We start from the raw sequence: 19,840 nt of genomic DNA on the forward strand, positions 1-19,840 counted from the left end.
CCTACCAACCTAGGCATTCAGGACCTGTTCAGATGCACTGTATGGCTACTGGAACAGAAAGCACACTGGTACCACTACCCTGCATAGCTGCTTGTGTGAGACTGGCAAACCTTGGTACTGCGCAGAGCTGTGCTGAAATGTCAATGCTGGTTCCTGACCTGGGCATTTTTAGTGGTAATCCACTGCCCAGCAGATCCAAGAGGCAAGCCTGACCATCTCTACCCTCACTCCCCAGAAAAATAAGACACTGAGTGTGGAAATCGAAGTCTCCTATATAACATCAGAATGAGAGAAACTGCGTAATTTCTGCAATATGTGAAATGCTGGTGAGGTCTAGAACCCAAGCAGATTTCATCTGATCTCTGAGGTTTCTACCCGATTTTAAGACTTTTACTCAAAGCCTAGTTCAGTCGGTCCAAAACATCAAATATATTTTTCTTCTCCATTGCTGGCTGCTGGCTTCTTCCATTGCTCCAAAAGTAATGGAAGGCTGCTCATTCCCATGCCAGCAGTGAGGGGTCTGCACTTTCAGGACCTATAGCAGTATCAGTACACATTACTAGAGATCCTTTATTTGCAGTATGCGAAGACCAGTCAACCTCCAGCGCCCTCTATTCACAGTTCTCCAGATATGAGTGTACGCATATAAATGACTTACTCAGTTAATTAGCCCAAACAAAGTCACACGGACTTCTTGAGCACCACCTTGCGACTACTTTGGTGTAAAGCAAAATTCTTCCTGTACAGAAGCCTTGTCTCAAATGCCATAGAAATGGCAATCCCTGCTACTGCTGAACCCAGGACACCCTGCTACAGGTAAAACCACAAGAACATTCATCACAGCATCCAGCAAAACTTCCAACAGATTTACGCTTACAGCACTCTGAACACTCATCTACAGCCTTTAGCTCACAGATAATGAGAGGAGATTGTTAAACACAGAGCACAGATTTTTATTTTCCTAGTTTCATCTCCTTTTGATGTGCAGATTATGCAAACAACAAATGTTAACAAGTGCTGTTTTTAACAGAGTTGAGAAGGAAGTGTGGGACTTGTGTATCCCTGTAACTCCCAGGATAACTTTGTTGACCAGTGTAGCTGGCTATCTGTATGACAAGATTTACCATGTCTGGAAATTATGGTTTGGGGATTAATATTTTCTTTTGGGCAAATAAAAATAAATAGAACAACATTTTATTATGGGTTATTGTGATCTCAAGCAAACTAACTTTCCAGTACTGCTCGCAAAGGAAACATGATGAAAACAGACTTGTTATCAAATGAGAGCTCTGATTTCCATTACCGAGTATGGGCATTTTCACTCAAGTTCTTACAGAGTGTATTAAACTCTGAATAGATTCACATATATAACAGCTGGATTTTTAGGATGCCTTAAGTAGTGAAAAGCAGAAAGCATACAGATATGTCCAAACCGTGGCAATAATCTCACTGGGACCATGTCTCAGACAGCAAAGACCAACACAAATGTTGTGTTGACACAGACCACAGATTTTAGCCAGGGGAATGTAGTGAAAAGTGAAATGGTTTCCCAAAAATCACTCAAAACAACTGTGACAAAGCTGTGAAGAGAACCTAGGCTCTTGCTGAGCTCTTCCTTTGCTCTGCCACAAGCTATATATGCAAACAGAACATTTGTGCTTGCAGTAAAAATAAAAAAGGTACAGCATGGATTAAATTGATCACTTATTATTTAGGGCTCTTATTCCCCTCTCACTCATGCCAAACAGATAAAAGAGTGGAGTCACAACAATGAGAAACATAAGCAAACAACAAAGCAATACCTAGAGATTAATGCCTCCACCAGGGTAAACCTGGATATAAGACATACATTTTCCAGGTGAAGTCTTTGCCACAAGACACAGACAGTAACAACCTACTCATGCAGTCCACTGCCCAACACCATCTGTCATAACTGAAGTCTCTGACTTCTCCTGCACCATGTAAAGACTTAGCTGTCTTGTAATGAAGGGGTGAAGGGGACAAAAGGAAAAAGAAAAAGACTCACCGAATTCGGGGAAATGCTTCCCGGTTGCAGACCCATGCATGCCAAGGTTTTAGCAAGCTCTGCTGAGTTCACCCCACAGTTCGGTGCAACGTTTGCTTGGCATCGGATGTGGACGTTCATTTTACAGACTGACAAGGGTGATGGGAGGGATAGAAAGTAAAAACAAAGGAACAATTAAAATAACTTGGAGGGATTTATTGCTGAGAAATAATTTAGCAATTCTGTTTCAGGAAATATACCCATAGGGATGTACTCTGGGTCTTTAAATTAAAGGGATTTTTGCCACTGATCTCAGCAGAAACAAAATCAGGACTCTCAAGAGGATAAACTCCTGAAAGTCAGGAATATACCCCAAACCCTCCAAAAGCAGGATACCATGTGTGAAGCTACTGGCAAGCGCATGTTTGTCAGGTATATAAATACCACTGTACCTATGCCTGCAGATAAAATTAGTATTTATAACTCTACAGAATTCACAACAAACTTTCCCTGCATTTGCAGGTATCTAACTTTATAGGCATGCTGTTAAGTAGGAAACTAAAATCTTTCTTGCTCTCATTCATGGATACAAACACACCCTCTTGTGGGAGATGAAGGTAAACGTAGACTGTTGGGATTGTGCAGTCTGAAGCAAAAACATAACACTAGGACACATTTTGTCATCAATTAACAGTGTGACAGATAGGGTAGTCAACCTAAAGCAATGACCATTCTTCTCAAATGCATTGTCATTGCCCTATTTCATTAGCTAAGGAAAAACGTTTAGGTAAAGGGAAAAATGAATGCAGAAAGTAGTACTACCCATGAATAATTTCAATAATGCAAGTCAAACAAAGCTGTGCTGACAGTGCAAAGTAGAGTCCTTCTGGAAGCCAGAGATTAAAAAGTAGATCAGTGGTTTTTAACTCTTGCAAAGATAAATATTTATTTCTCATCTTTCTCTTGAAGATTACAGAAAACAAGCCCACACAGTCTATCACAAGTCTAAAAATATATGTATTTTGTGCAAAAGGCTACAATAAGAGGCTGCTCACTTTTACACTGTAGGCCCTGTCTCATGATTCCCCACAGCAAGGAACCACAGTGGTCACAGAAAGTCGGGACTTTGTAGTTGTGAACGCTGAACTTGTGAGGAATGTTGATTCCAAACCTCTGTTCAGTCACCTGAGGCACCAAAAGAAAAGCACAGATTTAAAATCCAAATAAATACATCTATATGAGCTGGTTCATTTACACGCAAGTACAAAACTAGACAAAATAATGACATCTCAGAAAACGTTCCAGTACATCACCTCACTGAGGTTTACTGCAAGTGAACACTGAGTGACCAACCTCACCTGCTGCAAGCCTCTCTGGTTTCTCTGCTGGGCAAGCTGGGCTACCTGACAGAGCAGATTTTAAAGAGGGCTGCCTAGCCAATTTTAAATTCTTAAAACCAAGTTAGAATTACAAGTGTGGAATAGCTCATCACAAACTATCATACTGAAGCGCCACATACAAATTAAAGCTACGGCATTTTGTACTAACCAGTTTTCAAGTTATTAATTTGCGTATTATGTGCAAACTTTGACTTCAGGTCAAACTGCTGATTTTATTAAATTTAACCCAGAATAGTTTTCCCAGCTCCTAAAATCCTCATTCCTCTTCTCATCCTCCTTGTAATTAACAGTCTTTTAGCCCACATTTCACTGTATTACTTGCTCTCATCCCGTTTTTTAACCTTGTTCTTTTCCAATTATGAATCATTCACATCTCAGAGACACCTTAGAAAACATTGCACTGCTGAAGAAACCAACACCCACTTAGCCTCTTTGTTATTTTAAACTTTGATTCTGAACATGCAGATCCTGGAAGACTGAGGAAAACCGACAACTTCATTAAGTCAAGTCAAGGATGCAACTGAAACTATGAGCTTGAAGTGAGCAGTGCTGCTCACCTTTGTCTTCTTTTAAAGTAGCTTAAATGTGTTATAAACCCTTCATAATCCTAAGAAAGGGGTATGGAACCTCAGTATTTAACTTGCAGTTTAGCTTTAGGCATTTTAACTTATTTTCATCTGGCTTGGCAAGGGGTCATTTTAAGAAGCCCAGCTCTGCACTTTGGAGGCAAGAAATAACAAACAAAAGCAATTACGTATCTGCACTGGAAAACAGGTTTCTGCATGACACACACAATTAAAAACATTACAATTGAATTTTCATCAAACAGTTATTAAACAATTCCAGTTACAGAAATGAGACACACAATACACAGGGCAGTTTTAGGTAAGAATGGCACTCCTGTCAAATACAGCCAAAACTAGCAAAAAACAAGCCTTCAGAAACACAAGTTATACAAGAGTACTTTATTTAAACGTACATAATTTCCTAGAGTAAAGGTGTGGAACAATGACTAAATTGGCACTTTGAGTTACCAGAAGAGGAAAAAAAAAAACACATAGCAAAGACCAGTGGTTGAATTTTAAAGCAGAGGAATCCACATTAAGAACCAGGCATCAAATTTTGATCCAACACTGTTAATCATGCAAGAGAATTACCAAAGAAAACAGTGGATTTGCTATTTCTTGATGTCTTCCAGTGAAGACACCCTGCCTTCCTAAACTAGCTACTAGTCCAATCACTTATTAGCATTGACAGTAGAACAACCAGATGATATTGCATGGCTTTTACGCATGTCCCTATCACTCTCACTTTTACATCCATGAATAAAGATAACACAGAGTAAATTCTGTTATTGGACAATCCCCAGCAACCCAGACAACCCTGAAAGCATCATAAATTATCATGACCCATAATAACCAATATGGCTTTACCTTGAGATCGGTCTTGTTAGTATTGTTTTGGCACGTGCAAGCTGTAACAATTAGATGATGGCAGCGCTTGTGTACAACACAGGTGCATACTAGGAAATAAAAGAGGCATGCTGAAAAAAGCTCTTGAAAGACTCTAAACACATCAGCCCAACAGCTGGGTTCTTTAAGGGTCAGCTATATGATCAGGATACAGTAAAGATGTGAAAAATAATCAGTGGCTTGGAATTTCCAGCAGATCTGGAGATGCATCTCCAACCCATCGCAACAGAAATTCTGCACTGGATCATTCATACAGCCTAGAAAACAGCTGTCTTTATAAAATGTGGGTGATTATTTCTTAAATGAACTAAAAAATTGTTATTGAAATAGTTATCCAGGGGAGAGTATTTCACACAACGTACAAAAGCAACATTAAAGAACACAGGTCTGAGATACTCAAAGTCATCCCTACATCTCAGTGGCATTAGTGCTTCTTACACTGGATATCCAAGTGAGTCCCAACCAGATTAGTTTGTTACTGAGGCTTAGCGCAATGCTTCTGACTGGGAAGCTAGATAACTACAGCAGAATGGTGCTGTGCCTAGGCTAATTAGCTAGTCCCCATCAAAAGGGCTAATCAGCCTGAAAGTAGAATTGGGATCTCTCCAGGTATGAAGCTGGCTTGGCTGGAGTGAACTTCCACAACCCAGTGTGCACTGCAGACACCACTAAGGGCCAGAGATATTGTCTATGTAAGGAGATTTTTGTAATGGAAACTCCAAGCTGCAGATATGTTGCAGGGACTCACACTCTTCTGTTTGTTGCTGACTTAAGCTTGTATTTATGAAGGGTTATCAATAACATTCACTTTCACCCAGAAATTTTATGTGGGGTATCCATTTTATTTACATGAAGCTTCCTTTCATATGGGGACACAAGCACCCTATTATACTGCACAAGAAACAGGCTGCATTAGAAGGCTATACTGAATGACCGTGCACCTCTAAAGCAAGTAATTCTGGCATCTCACCACAGAAAAAGGGAAAGCCAGAACAATAATTAAGAGCAAACAAACACCATAAACATCATTCAGACAAAACATGCATTCAGACAAAAGTGCTGTGCCAACACCCAGGACTGTCCTTTGAAGTCACATTAATAATTTCACTTTGTTGAACTTCATAGGCAGACAAAGGAAGAGGGTGGCCATTGCATTAGGGTACTTTGTGTACCAGTAGCAGCTGAATAACTGGCTGAACGCTGTCCTGAGGAGACCCTGGAGGTCTCAAGCCTAGCTGGGTGTTGCAGGTACTCAGCAACTCAGTGGATCAGCACAGGAACCAGACCCCTAGGTGTTTGTATGAATGTAGGTGGCTGCTCCTGCAGCCTGACAGCTGCTCAAATGCACATTTTTGGCTGGCTAGGGAGGAAGAGGAGTGGTGACTTCAGAGAAGCTTATAACCACAGGATGTCCCAGCAGTATGGGAAAGCGTTCCCAAAACAGCACATCCTACACACTCACCACACAGGAGAAGAGCACCTTACCTTGGCACTGGTATCCCTGCTTCCCAAATACGCCCCTGTTCAACACAAAGTATGAACATAATTTAACATCAGAATGCCAGTCTTCTTCCAGATCACTTATAGAAAAGAGCCAAAACACAAGGGGATCCCAAAATGACCAGATGCTTGGCGCAAAACTGGTACAATTCAGCACATGGGTATGAGAGCATAAAAAAGTACTGCAAAGGCCATAGCTGTTGGGTGGGCTGTTGTATGCATGTTATTCCCCATATTCCCTCCTCACACTACTTTCTGAAATAACTCACATTATTACAACATACACCACACTTAGACTGATCTCAGCAGCCCACACCCTGTTATTATCTCTCCCACTCCATGCTCTTTTGAGACATATCTAAGATGTTCTCCCTGCCGTGCCTACTCCCCCACTTGTATCACCCACACTTCACACCTGAGAGCTTTTCTGTTCTCCAGGCATTTACTCTAGTGTTTCAAGCAACTGTTTTTTCTCAGTGTAATATCAAAGCTCCACTCAAGTTAAGATCTGCGGTCTTACTTCAGATTGTCTGGGTTACTTTTTCTCCCCCTTGAAATAATAGGTATGCTTACGTAAGTGAAGAACATAGCCTCATCTGCATACCTTCCCACTTTGTTACCAGCATCCAAGATACACATCACCTCTGGCTGTTCTGCAGTAGACTCCAGTTTGCAGCATAAATGTGCCCTGCTAAACCTGATGGCCAAGGGGAATCATATCCGTGGCCCTTGTACAAAGTGCAGGGTGACTGATTCAGGATGGCATGTTGCTCCCCAAAGCATGAAAGGATGGAAAGCTTCACATCACCATGTTCAAGCCGTCCTTACCAGATGAACTCCCTGCAGTGCGAGCAGTATGTTGGCTGTCGCAGGTAGGTAGCCATGAATTTGTGCCCATTCACCTGATGCACTCGCCTTCGCATTGCCCGCTGGCGCTTCCGAGTGAGGTTCTTAAAAATTCGATCCCTTTGGAGGGTCCCTGTGCAGAGGGCAGAGGGGAAAAAAAAAAAAACAAAAACAAAAGACAACAAAACATTAACATTATCAAACATTATCATGTACAGTTATTGCTCCTGTTTTTGCTATGGCATAAGAAGGACATGAACCTGTTGGAGCAAGTCCAGAGGAGGCAGTGAAGATGATCAGAGTGTTGGAGCACCTCTCCTGTGAAGAAAGGCTGACAGAGCTGTGCTTGTCCATCCTGGAGGAGAGAAGACTCCGGGGAGACCTTTGAACAGCTTCCAGTGCTGAAAGGGGCCAAAGAGGAAGCAGGAGAGGGACTTTTTACAAGGGCAGGTAGGACTAGGACAAAGGGAAATGGCTTTAAATTGAAAGAGGGGAGATTCAGAATAGATATTATGAAGAAATTCTTCACTGTGAGGGTGGTGAGACACGGGCACAAGTTGCCCAGAGAAGCTGTGGCTGCCCTACATCTGGCAGTGTTCAAGGCCAGGTTGGATGAGGCTTTGACCAATCTGGTCTAGTGGAAGGTGTCCCTGCCCATGGCAGGGGCTTGGAACTGGATGAGTTTCCAATCCAAACAATTCCATGATTCTCTCATAAAATGCTTCGAGAGGCCACAATTACATCCCTGATTTAGAAGTCAGGAACCATGTTCTTGAACAAGGATAGCAACAAAGGTAATTGCAAAGGGCCCTTTAGCTCAAAATTGCATTTTTCATCTAGAAATAATTGCCTCTTCCCATCTTTCTCTCCCTCCTCTCCCATGTTGAGACATGTCACCAACAATTAACTCAGAAGCTGTAATCAGACCAGAAGCTCAAGGCTAATGAGTTGTTATAACTCACAGGTTTTTGGGCAGTAACTCCTAAAACATAACTACATGCAACCAACTGACCAGCACCCCAATTGCTGAGACAAAGCAGTGACTTGCTCAGTGAATAGTGTTTGTTCATCTTCGGTATTCGCATGCTACAGTTCAGTATCATCATTTCTAGAGATTTTACTTCCTGTATTGGAGAAAAAGACAGCTTAATTTTTCAAGGACTGTTAATTGTTTGGTACATGCCACTAGGCTTTCTTTAAAGGGATCATTTTCCAAAGGGTAGATAACATTTTATAGCTCTGGAAAGCAGGAACCCAGGAACTGCTGGCCTTTAAATGTGCACTGTCTCAAAACTTACCTTATTTTTAGAATACAATAGATTGCTGGAAGGGACCTACCACAATCATCTAGTCCAACTGCCTGACCAATTCAGGGCTGACCAAGTTAAAGTATATTAAGGGCACTGTCCAAAGGTCTCTTAAACACTAACAGGCTTGGAGCATCAACCACCTCTCTAGGAAGCTTGCTGCAGTGTGTGACCACCCTCTTGGTAAAGAACTGCTTTCTAATGTCTAGTCTGAACCTCCTCAGCACAATTTAACATCACATTTTAATATCTACCAATTTAATTACTTCTTTTTTTACTGGGTTTAGTTCAGCCATTGAACAATTTCCTAGCAAAGCTCAGCTTACACAAAACAAGTCACTCTTAAAAGGCAGAAGTGAGCTCTACATCAAGAAAGCCATTCCAGTACAGCAGCAGCCATCTCACTTGCAAATCACAGCCAGCTGGTCTCAGAGATGCTTGCATAGACCAGGTCAGACTCAGCTGAGCTTCCTAGATCAAAGCCTCATCTGGGGCACACTTGCCTCAGAAGCAAGAAATTAAATTTGCTGTTTTCAAGTTCATTGCTTTGCAAAGTAAAGGCCCCGCTAGCAAGTGCATTTTGGGGATGCACACGGGAGTCTGATAAAAGTGACTGTGCACCATTATGTGTTCAGAGCTCTTGTTTTGAGAGTGTGGACTGAATGCAAGACAAAAGCCAGCTACTGCCAAACCCTCCACATGGATATAATGACACAGGAAGGGATAGGCAGTCTGTAAACTTCCCACACATCTGATCATCCTGGAGCACTGGACTGGCAGCAATACCCAAACACAGCTGTTATTGTACCACTTAATTTACCCATAAAAAGGGGGCAGAGCATTTCCCTGCTTTCAACTAGCTTTGTTGATTAACCACTGGCAGGAAAACAGAAGGGAAAAAGCTGTCAACCTGATCAAGGCTTGAAATGTAAGAGTCCCACATCACAGGCGTATTTCCCAGTCCTCTTTGTAGGAGTAAGGATAAAGGAAACCATCCTGTCAGTACTGAACCCAGCCACTTCAGAGGGCTGTAAGCCACAGGATGTATTCCTTTCAGTACTCTTGCCACACAGGTTTAGAAGCAAAGCTGGTCATAAAGCTCAAGGGTTTTTTTTTCTGCTGTGTTCTCTCAGTCACAGGCTGGAAACCTCCTAACCAATGGTATAACTATGACATGGAGAACAGCTTGACTTTGAGACAGTTTGCATTTATTTTTAATAGAAGCAAATGCTATACATTAGAATTTTCCTATTAAACTCACACAAAAAAAAGGATGTGGTAAGGCTGATCCAAGTATTGAACAGCAACTGGCTTTCTTCATTGCAAAACTTTGCATAAATGGACAGAAAGACTGGCACAGAAAAGCCTGCCTTTCTAGGGAAGTACTTAAAGATGTGTTTAATTCTCATTGAAGCAAGAGGACTCAGGGGACCACAGGAATTGCCAGACTGGATCAGAACATCGGTCCATCTAGTTCAGCATCCTGTCTCTGTCAGTGGGCAACCAGAAGCACATGAGAGCAAGATGGAGAAACCCTGCACCTTGGAGATATCATTTCGATCTCCAGAAGTCAGAGCTGATGTGCAGAGGTTTAAAATCCCTTCCAAACATTCAATCATCATTGCACAATTTCAACAGACTCATTAACCACCACAGGAAGCATAGCTGAGAAGAACTTCAAGAGTTCAACCAGTTCATCCCTCTTCCCCAAGGGCATATTGCTTTGCTGAGCCCAAGCTTCCTACAACTTCATGTGAGAACTATTAACAAATAAATAAATTCTTATAGTATTACAGAATTTGCCCACCTTTAAATTCAAGAGAACATCTCCTTCATCCAGATTTAAACATACACTTAAGTGTTTTTCTGAATCAGCAAAACTAGCAAAGTACCCATCTCGGCATTCAGCATGTACAGGAGAACTTCCAAGGCATGGAAAGAGAAAAGCAGGGTTTATGAGTGGGTGGTGAGCATGTAAGTAGATCACCTAAAGCAGCAATCCAGTTACCAGCTTGCTCCATACCAGCTGCTCCATTAGAAGTCAGACACTGATGCCCTTTAGGTTCATGCACTTACATTTACGAGAGTTTAAGAGAATATGTTCCCAATTTAGCTCATGAAGTTTCTGGGTTTGTTACCGTTCCCCTCAAGGATCAGCACGGGGTAATTGCCTCCCTGGTGCTCATCCATGCAGCAAGAAGCCCACATGCAGCCAAAAGAAAACCAGACCTTTGCATGAGGATTAGGGGACACTCAAAGGTGGTCCACAAAGCCACCAAGTGGGACACTGCTGTGCATCTCTATGGTCTGCAGAGCTTCGGAGGGACTGCAATTTTGAAATGGTTCAGGAAGATCAAAGGATAACAGGAAGTCAATTTTTCATGGGCAATCCAGAAAATCTCCACACTGCCTGCGCTGGTAAACCACATCCATGGCCAGGCTTCAGCCTTCTCCTCCAAGCTGTCCTTGGTCTCCCTCTCCTGTTCCCCAGCCACCACCATGTCACACAGCACAATGGTTTCCATCTTACAGACCCACTTGTCACTAAAACACACTCCACAAGTTTTTTTGTATTTTCCCTCTCTAATAGCATAATTCACATTTAAAACATTCCTCAAATTTCACATTTTTCCCACATTACTTGGCTGCATTTACCCGCTAACTTTCTCCACATGCTGCACACCTTCCAGGTGATCCTTACCCATGCTTACATTCACCTCACATTACATTACCTTATAGCAAATCTAAATGTTACTAAGCAGATGACTGACTTCAGCAAGGCCTGGACTACTTTCCATATGCAATCAGCTGTTTTCGGCACTGTTCTCTTTTCCTGATACTCTTTTGAGCAAAAAGGAGAGAGAGAGTACAGGACAACTTCAGCCACACCTAGGCCCCAGTAGGAAACCATCCACCACAACCTCACAATCTAGTGGAACTACATATACAACCACATCTCACAGTATAAATCCCTCTTTCAGAGGGCTTGGATACTCACCCATCCCACACACCACACCATGGAACAGGCAAATTCAACCCTCCAACAAGGTGCAAGTGATTTTGAAATGATGGAACATTTTGCTTTCAAAACCACCTTCCTCCCAGTCACCAGCCCCCCGCCCTTCCCCCAGCCACCAAGATGGCAGAGGGGATAGGAACTAGATGATCTTTAAGGTCCCTTCCAACACAAACCATTCTGTGATCCTACCAGTCTTTCTTCATGTGGAGAGCGTTTTACAAAACAAAGCAGCTCTAAACCACTCTAGGAGACCCATACTTTTAAAAGCCTCTAATCTCTGGTAAAGCAGCAACCACCATGAATGGTTCAAATGTCCAAATACTGCTATGAAAATAGGCAAGTAATTGCTCAGTGAAGGGAGTTTCCATATCCATGGTTAAATTTGGACATCTGTAACTATGGGGTATTAACTCTGTCTGGCTCTGTGAAAAAGTAACTACAAAATAGTAAAAAAGCTTCTTCCTTTTCCGCTTCTCCACTCATGCCTAACACGTGTTTATGGCAGTGGAAATTATGCACATGGATGGAGAGGAGAATAAATAACCCACCAAGTCATCTGAGGACATCTGCATGCACTAGCACACCGCTCACCCACTCAGCAGCCTCATCACACTGCCCTACCTGCCCCCTGAGCTTACCTGATCCTGCCCTGCTGGCCAGAGATCCTCCCCCTCTTTCTCCCCCCATTAGGTTATTTCAGGTAAGTCCTTTGGTAGCATAACTACAGCAGTAAGACAAGAGGAAGAACTGCAGAATTAAGTGGTGTGTGTGTATGTGTGTCTGTGCACGCAAGTAATAATTTGCCTCTAGTAGTTAAAGCCTGTCAGGTCTCCTCTATTGGAAATCAATCTCACCATCACACTATCAACCACTGCTATCATGCTGGCACAGCAAAGGTCATTTGGGCACCTCCTGATATACGACAATTTCTGGTGTTGTATGGGATGTGTCAATGTGTTTTTTCTTTAAAAGAAAGTATTAAAAACAAAACAAAACCAACAGTGTAAAAAGTCTTAGAACAATAATGCTAATAGAGTAAAAATTAAGCCTTTTTCATCAGTACCAGTAACAATATGCGCTACCCTAAGCTCCCCTGGAAAAACTGCATGCAAGATCCCATTGTACTGAGTGATACGTAAGCACGGAGTGGAGGCTGACCACTCAACTTACTGGACTGTAAAAAGCAACATAGCGGATTGGCAGACCCCTTGCTTTGCACTGCAGCACTTAACATTTCAGATCAAGCTAAATGCTCATCTAGCCCATGCCCTAATGGTGCCTGTTCTAGGAAAATAATATATAAAACCAAGTAAATGGCAGGGAATGAATACACTCACACCCTCCAGCCATCAGCATGTAGATGTTCTCTCAATATTTACCTAACAGCAGCCTTTCTCACATATACTGAATATAAACAAAGGCTAAACCAAAATTAACCAAGATGTTTATTTTCCAAGCTGGAAAACACATGTGTTATGTCAAAAACCCCTTACAAAGGCTTGATATCTTAACCAGGAGTTTTATCACCATAATCCTGTGGATAGTCAAATCCACAGAAAGCCCTGCTAATTAAAACATTACAAACACAACACAGCCTTGAAGAAGAGGCTGATAGCCTGACTCCGAAAAGGGAAAAGGATTTAAAGGCTACAACCCAAAGTGGCATTTCCTGTGCTGACTGTTCTGCTTCTCTAGTATTAGTGCTGCAGTGTGAAAGCATTGCCTTTCTTCATTACTGCAAAGTATTTTCTTCAGTTCCCCTCAAAGGTCACTTGGATACATGAATTGGACAGCTAGAAAACAGCCATATCCACAAGGACGGTGTTAACCAAACAGGGTTTCTCTCCCACCTCATGTCTGTCAAAGTTTCTGTCCTGCTGCTGCTGTTCCCAGTCTGTGCATGAAACCAGATTGGTTCAAATCCCAGGTGAAGCTCATTGCAAAGCAGACGTGTGGCACATCAAACACAGGCTGGCACTTATGTTTCATCCATCTGTCATTTTCCTCCCCGAATCTGGATGAAGTTTTGTGCAAAGACCAGAGAAAGAGCCAGCTAGTGGTGGCAGCGCTAGCTTCAAGGGCTTCTAGGACTTTACAGAAAACCCATGTTCATCTTTTATGAAGCCAGCCTGTCAGTGCTGTCTGAAAGCATAAGAAGGGGGCATGATCATAGAATCATAGAATAGTTAGGGTTGGAAAGGACCTTAAGATCACCTAGTTCCAACCCCCCTGCCATGGGCAGGGACACCTCACACTAAACCATATCAGCCAAGGCATCGTCCAACCTGGTCTTGAACACTGCCAGGGATGGAGCATTCCCAACCTCCCTGGGCAACCCATTCCAGTGCCTCACCACCCTTACACTAAAGAATTTCTTCCTTAAATCCAATCTAAACTTCCCTTGTTTAAGTTTTAACCCATTACCCCTTGTCCTGTCACTACAGTCCTTAATGAAGAGTCCCTCCCCGGCATCCCTATAGCCCCCCTTCAGATACTGGAAGGCTGCTAAGAGGTCTCCACACAGCCTTCTCTTCTCCAAGCTGAACAGCCCCAACTTCCTCAGCCTGTCTTCATACGAGAGGTGCTCCAGTCCCCCCCCCAGTCATCCTCGTGGCCCTCCTCTGGACTTGTTCCAACAGTTCCATGTCCTTTTTACGCTGAGGACACCAGAACTGCACACAATACTCCAGGTGAGGTCTCACGAGAGCAGAGTAGAGGGGCAGGATCACCTCCTTTGACCTGTTGGTCACACTCCTTTTGATGCAGCCCACGATACGGTTGGCTTTCTGGGCTGTGAGTGCACACTGAAGCCATCTCATGTTCATTTTCTCATCGACCAACACCCTCAAGTCCTTCTCCGCAGGGCTGCTCTGAATCTCTTCCCTGCCCAACCTGTAGCTGTCCCTGGGATTGCTCTGACCCAGGTGTAGGACCTTGCACTTGGCATGGTTAAACTCCATGAGGTTGGCATCAGCCCACCTCACAAGCGTGTCAAGGTCCCTCTGGATGGCATTCCTTCCCTCCAGGGTATCAACCGAACCACACAGCTTGGTGTCATCGGCAAACTTGCTGAGGGTGCACTCAATCCCACTGTCCATGTCAGCGACAAAGATGTTGAACAAGACCGGTCCCAACACCGATCCCTGAGGGACACCACTCGTTACTGGTCTCCAGCTGGACATTGAGCCATTGACCACAACTCTTTGTGTGCGGCCATCCAGCCAGTTCTTTATCCACCGAGTGGTCCATCCATCAAATTGATGTCTCTCCGATTTAGAGAAAAGGATGTTGTGTGGGACAGTGTCGAATGCTTTGCACAAGTCCAGGTAGATGACTTCAACTGCTCTACCCCTGTCCATCAGTTCTGTAGCCCCATCATAGAAGGCCACCAAATTGGTCAGGCAGGATTTTCCCTTAGTGAAGCCATGCTGGCTGTCACCAAGCACCTTGTTGTTTTCCATGTGCCTTAGCATGCCTTCCAGGAGAATCTGCTCCTAGATTCTGCCAGGCACAGAGGTGAGACTGACTGGTCTGTAATTCCCTGGATCATCCATTTTCCCCTTCTTGAAAATGATGTTGTCAATCCAAAAAATAAGGATTTTCCCCAACTTGTGAGTATGAAACAGCATTATCAGCAGTCTTGGAAATGCAAAAATATGTAATCATCCATGCATCAAATCACACAGATCTCTGCACTCAAGACAAGGTCCCTGTTTCCTGTCTGAGTGCTGAAGTAGGCCAGGTCCATCTTCCTTGTTTTCCTGACAGGCCTAGGGCATAAATTCATCTCAGCTCACCCTCAGCTCTCAGTGATTAGCAGCATTTGAGTACTGAGGCTGAATGATGATGTTTCAGTGCAGCAGCAGTGACAACACAATCAACAAAGTTGACACAACAATATTAGTGAGCATGACAATGCTCAGCTATTGCTACAAAAGCACATCACAGGCTTATTTTTTACAATTACACAATATTGCCAAAGCTGTAGTGGCACTAGTAGGTGAAACAGAAAAGTTCAGAGGACGTGTCTCCATGTTTCCCAGGTTTATCAGCTACAGCTCTGCTCCATCCATCACTGCTAACCTTACTGGTGTGGAACTGGGGTCCAGGACTTTTTGGAGGGTACAGTTTTCTTTACTAACAGTCCCTTACATTAGCACGTAGCAGTGCCAAGGACAGCAGGACAGCTCTGTTGAGTTGGAGTGATTAGTATGTGGCTGCTGGGAGCTATCCACATGTGCAGGAAGGGAGATGGCTGCAAAGCACAGCCTAGAGCCCAGTGCCAGGGCTGAAGAAAAAATAGCTGCTTTTTATCTGTTTGCATAAGGTCTGTGAGAACATGAGAGAGAAGGAAGAAGTTGGCTTGACAAACTCTTAAAACAAGTATTCTGCTACCACTTCAAGTCTACCAACCGGTTTTGAAGTACAGGTTATTTTGCACAGAGTTTTAATCATGATTGCCACACAGGTTTTCAGACATGCACAGGCCAGCTCAAAAATACTATTTTCCACATCTGCTTTTACAAGTTATTTCTGGGAAAAGCTTTCATACATGTCTGCTCGTGGACATTGACAGCTATGAAGCAAGGCACTGCAGCAGGTTGTGCAAGGCAGAAAAACATGAATGGAAAAGCCTTTCCATTCACTCTGTGATGGGTAACAATGAATGAGCAAACGGGATGCTGAGGATAACAAAGTATTTCAGTCAACATGAGCAACTCCACACCATAAGAGACCAGGTTCTCAAACACAGATTGTTGCATGCCAGCCCATTTGAACTTTTCCAGGCCACAGGCTGCAGAAATGCTGCTGGCTGCCAACAATGATGTGTGCAAAGGAAGTGCAGGCACTTCCCTGCACTCTCCTCTCTCTTCTCTTTACAGCCACACAACCGTGAGAGAAGGAAGGGGACAGCCCCGTTTTTCACCCTGTGCTTGTTTCTCTGCCAAAAGCAACCCAGGTTTTACCTGCACTCCATTTAATCATTCCGTCTCTGTCAGGCTTTGCATTTGTTTGGCAATGGTAACCTCATGATACTTCTGGTTGTAAGAGAGATCAGGCTGTGGTGACAATAGCAGAGAACTGTCTCAGCTTGCACTAAGAGAGGATGCCAGCAGAGAAGGATTTTATTTAAAATTGGAGTAGGGACTTGAGGGAGACACAGAAGAAACCTGAACACCAAACTAAGCCCTTCAGAGCCCCAGGCTGGCTCAGTGTGTGGAAGGTCACCCCATATCTGTCCAACACCTATCAAGAGACACACGGTACCCATGCAGTTTGGAAAAGCAAGATAAATTAGCTAGGTCCTATCCAGCAAGATGACAGGTACATGCTTCCCTCTGGCTGTAGCTGAATATGGTCTTCCAGCAGCAGAAAGACACCCCAGTCCCACTGCTCCCTCCTCACAATGGAATCCCCTCTCTACCATCTAAGACCTGCCAACATAACTCCACGTGCAACTGATCCATAACCCACTCCTGCCCCGCTGATCTGGACTAAGGTCTTCAGGCAACAAAACACAAAGCAAAAAACGCTATTATTAACATTTTCAGTTGACCCACACAAACAGTGAGAAACAGGCAGTAATAGCCGCCTCCCCTGCTCAGCTGCAGGTAGAATGGCACATCTGCTTGCTGTCTCAATTTTATCATAAGATGGGGACAATCCTCCTTCTTACTTTAAGATGTGCAAATAATACTAGTACCTCATAATTCTGACTGCACTGCTCATTAAAGCCTTAACGAACCGATTCCTCTCCTCCCCTCACCAATTATAATCATTATTATTTCCTTGTGCTTAGGCAAGTGAATTTCCATTGTAAAACCTCCTGTTAGTCCTTCCCACTTATTAAAATCCAGAGAAAAATGTTGAGATGGGATTTATTAGGGAAGGAAACTGTTTAAATACATTATTCATTAAAAACAGGAAAATAAAACTAACATAGCAACTTTGATCTTTCCCATGATTAATTCATGCACCATAAGCCCTCTTCACCATAAGTTTTAGATTTCAAAGTATGCTGTCTACAGAGAAGAAGCAGCACTAACGGGAGTGACAGCATTCGTAAGTCAAAGCTATCAGCACTAGTGCAAAATCCTTGAGAAAAGCAGAATTGGCAGGCTGGGCAAACAGCAGAAGATCCTGAACCCTCCCCTGCTCCCAACACCTCAAGGCTCATGCATAGCATAACCATCAGAAACTCGCATGCTCATAGGTGGCTCCATAGTAGGCATCACAACATGCCATTAGGAGGCCGTACCCACACAGGGATGCATGAGTTCCAAGTTATACCTATTTTTAACCAGATGCAGTTTAAAGCTGTATTTAAGCAGATGCTCTGGGGATAGCCTTCTTTTGAGCTATGTGGTCAGCTTCAGAATTAAAATTGACCACTTTGGCATTAAACCAAGATTATCCACACAGGGTTTTACACTCAACTAAATGAGCTTAAAATTCACACCTTTATGTTTAGGCAGTGCAATTTTCCAGAGACAAGGGCTTAGCATCTGTCCCAAAGGAGAAAGACCATGAAAATATTCTTTGTGTAACACGGGACAAAACACACAAAAATCCCAGGATCAACAGAAAGCCAGCTAAAACAGAAGCATCAAGCAGCTTGTGTCCAGAGGGACCCAAAGTTTTGCAGCAAGTCCACAAACGGCAACTGCATTCCTCAACACAGCAGCCATCCCTAACACAAAACGTCAAGCTTTCCTCACCAGGGGCACTGCACCTCTCGGTAAGAAAGTAAATTGTAACCCCAAGCACAAGTGGAATCTAGTCAGGAACATATTAACTGTGAGAGCTAATTAAGTAGGACAAGTTAAACACTCCCCTTTTTTCTGCTGCTGGGGCCTCGACTGGTGTCATGCAATGCCTCAGCCCTTCTCTAGTCCCTTGAGGTGCACTGGCCTTGCGCTCACCTGGGAGGATGACCAGCCCCTGAATCACAACCCTGCAACACCTGGATTCTCCTGGTTGATGGGTCACCCAGCAGTTGCACCAACCCAAGTGGTCCAGCCACATACACAGCCCATCCTCAGTACTCTTGAGATTTCCATGTGACAGCTTGGTAATAAGTTCTCTAATTGCAACAGCCTTAAAAAGCAGGTTGTTTACCATGTCACTCTCCCACTCAGATTCCCACACACCATGGGCTGAATAAGACACTGCTGCAGCAAAGCATCTGTCAGGAAAAATAAATTCAGCCTTTTGTATCCCAAGCATATTGCTATCACGAAGATATCTGTCAAAAAGCAGCACCACTTTTCATCCAGACAGTCCCTACCTTGGTAATGCAGCAAGGCAATGCTTACTGCTCAAGTACTGAGGCTAGCAATCTCACTCGGCTTCACTGCGCAGCCTGTCCTAAAACACTTCCGCAGATGGCACAGACCATTGCTGCTCTGCCACACACCACACCCCTTCTAGTGCCAGCAGATTATTATTACTATTTCACAGAGGGATTTCCCAAGGGCTGCAGGCCAGGAGGAATGGCATGTTCAGAAAACACAGCTGAGCTGTCCCCAACAGCTTCCCATGCAGCTAACACGGCTAAACCTGATCTATCTTTCTTCCCCATCTCCTCCCCAACAAGGATTTCACCCCACAATACATATTTCTGGGTGCCACATGCAAAGGGTGTTGCTTACCTTGGCTCAGAATCTCTTTACATGTAGAGAGAGGGAAGGACCCCACTGGTTTCACCAGCTCCATAACAGCCACCAGCACCATCCACTAATTTTATTCTTGCAAATGGGTGGCCCTTTCCATAACAGCAGGAGTAATAAGCAAATATACTGCCTCCCTGCAGGTTCCCCCACCAATTAATGAACAAGCAGAGGTGGGTGAGGAGGAGGAAAGTCTTTCTCCAACAGCTTGTGAGAGACACCTAAAATCTGCACTTTTCATCATTTTCCCAGTCCCTCAATGGGGAAGGAACGCACAGGGAGGCAATTTGTTTAGGCTCAAGGGACAGCAGATGAAAGCCATCCTGTGGTTTGAAGCTCTCAACAGCTCACAGATTGAAGCAGTCCTCCCCCCATACAGCACCCTGCCTTCCTTCCAGCACCCCCTTCGACACAGTCATTTTCCAGTCAGATCAGTTCCCAAATCTGTTTTTACATGCACCCCACAAATAGCTGCAATGGTATGATGTGTGATGAAATCAAACCGGGGGAAAAAAATCAGCCAGACTTCATCGTGCCTTTTGTAAGGTTCGTGTCCTTAGCATCCAAGCTCCACGCTCCTCCTTACAGCACAGCCCAAAGCCACATCTGCTGTTGGACTCA

At 43.7% G+C, this 19,840-nt stretch overlaps 1 protein-coding gene across 2 annotated transcripts in view; it reads right to left on the reverse strand.

The window, feature by feature from the left end:
* Nucleotides 1-19,840, reverse strand: part of PRKCH (protein kinase C eta) — a 118,492-nt gene that overhangs the window by 61,606 nt on the left and 37,046 nt on the right. Inside the window, exons 1-6 of one of the 2 annotated variants that reach the window (XM_061464218.1) lie at nt 19,202-19,308; nt 7,206-7,356; nt 6,363-6,397; nt 4,839-4,927; nt 3,061-3,190; nt 2,027-2,154 (exon numbers count right to left, since the gene is read on the reverse strand). In XM_061464218.1, coding sequence (XP_061320202.1) covers nt 2,027-2,154; nt 3,061-3,190; nt 4,839-4,927; nt 6,363-6,397; nt 7,206-7,356; nt 19,202-19,283 — 615 coding nt within the window. In that variant the 5' untranslated portion in view covers nt 19,284-19,308. Of the gene's footprint in view, nt 1-2,026; nt 2,155-3,060; nt 3,191-4,838; nt 4,928-6,362; nt 6,398-7,205; nt 7,357-19,201; nt 19,309-19,840 lie in introns of those variants that run through there. The other variant, XM_061464217.1, reaches the window with a different exon arrangement.

The sequence above is a fragment of the Pezoporus flaviventris genome, unplaced genomic scaffold (genome assembly GCF_033815535.1).
Source record: "Pezoporus flaviventris isolate CSIRO_AGI_PZ_B2104156 unplaced genomic scaffold, CSIRO_AGI_Pfla_v1 ptg000036l, whole genome shotgun sequence".
NCBI lineage: Eukaryota > Metazoa > Chordata > Aves > Psittaciformes > Psittacidae > Pezoporus > Pezoporus flaviventris.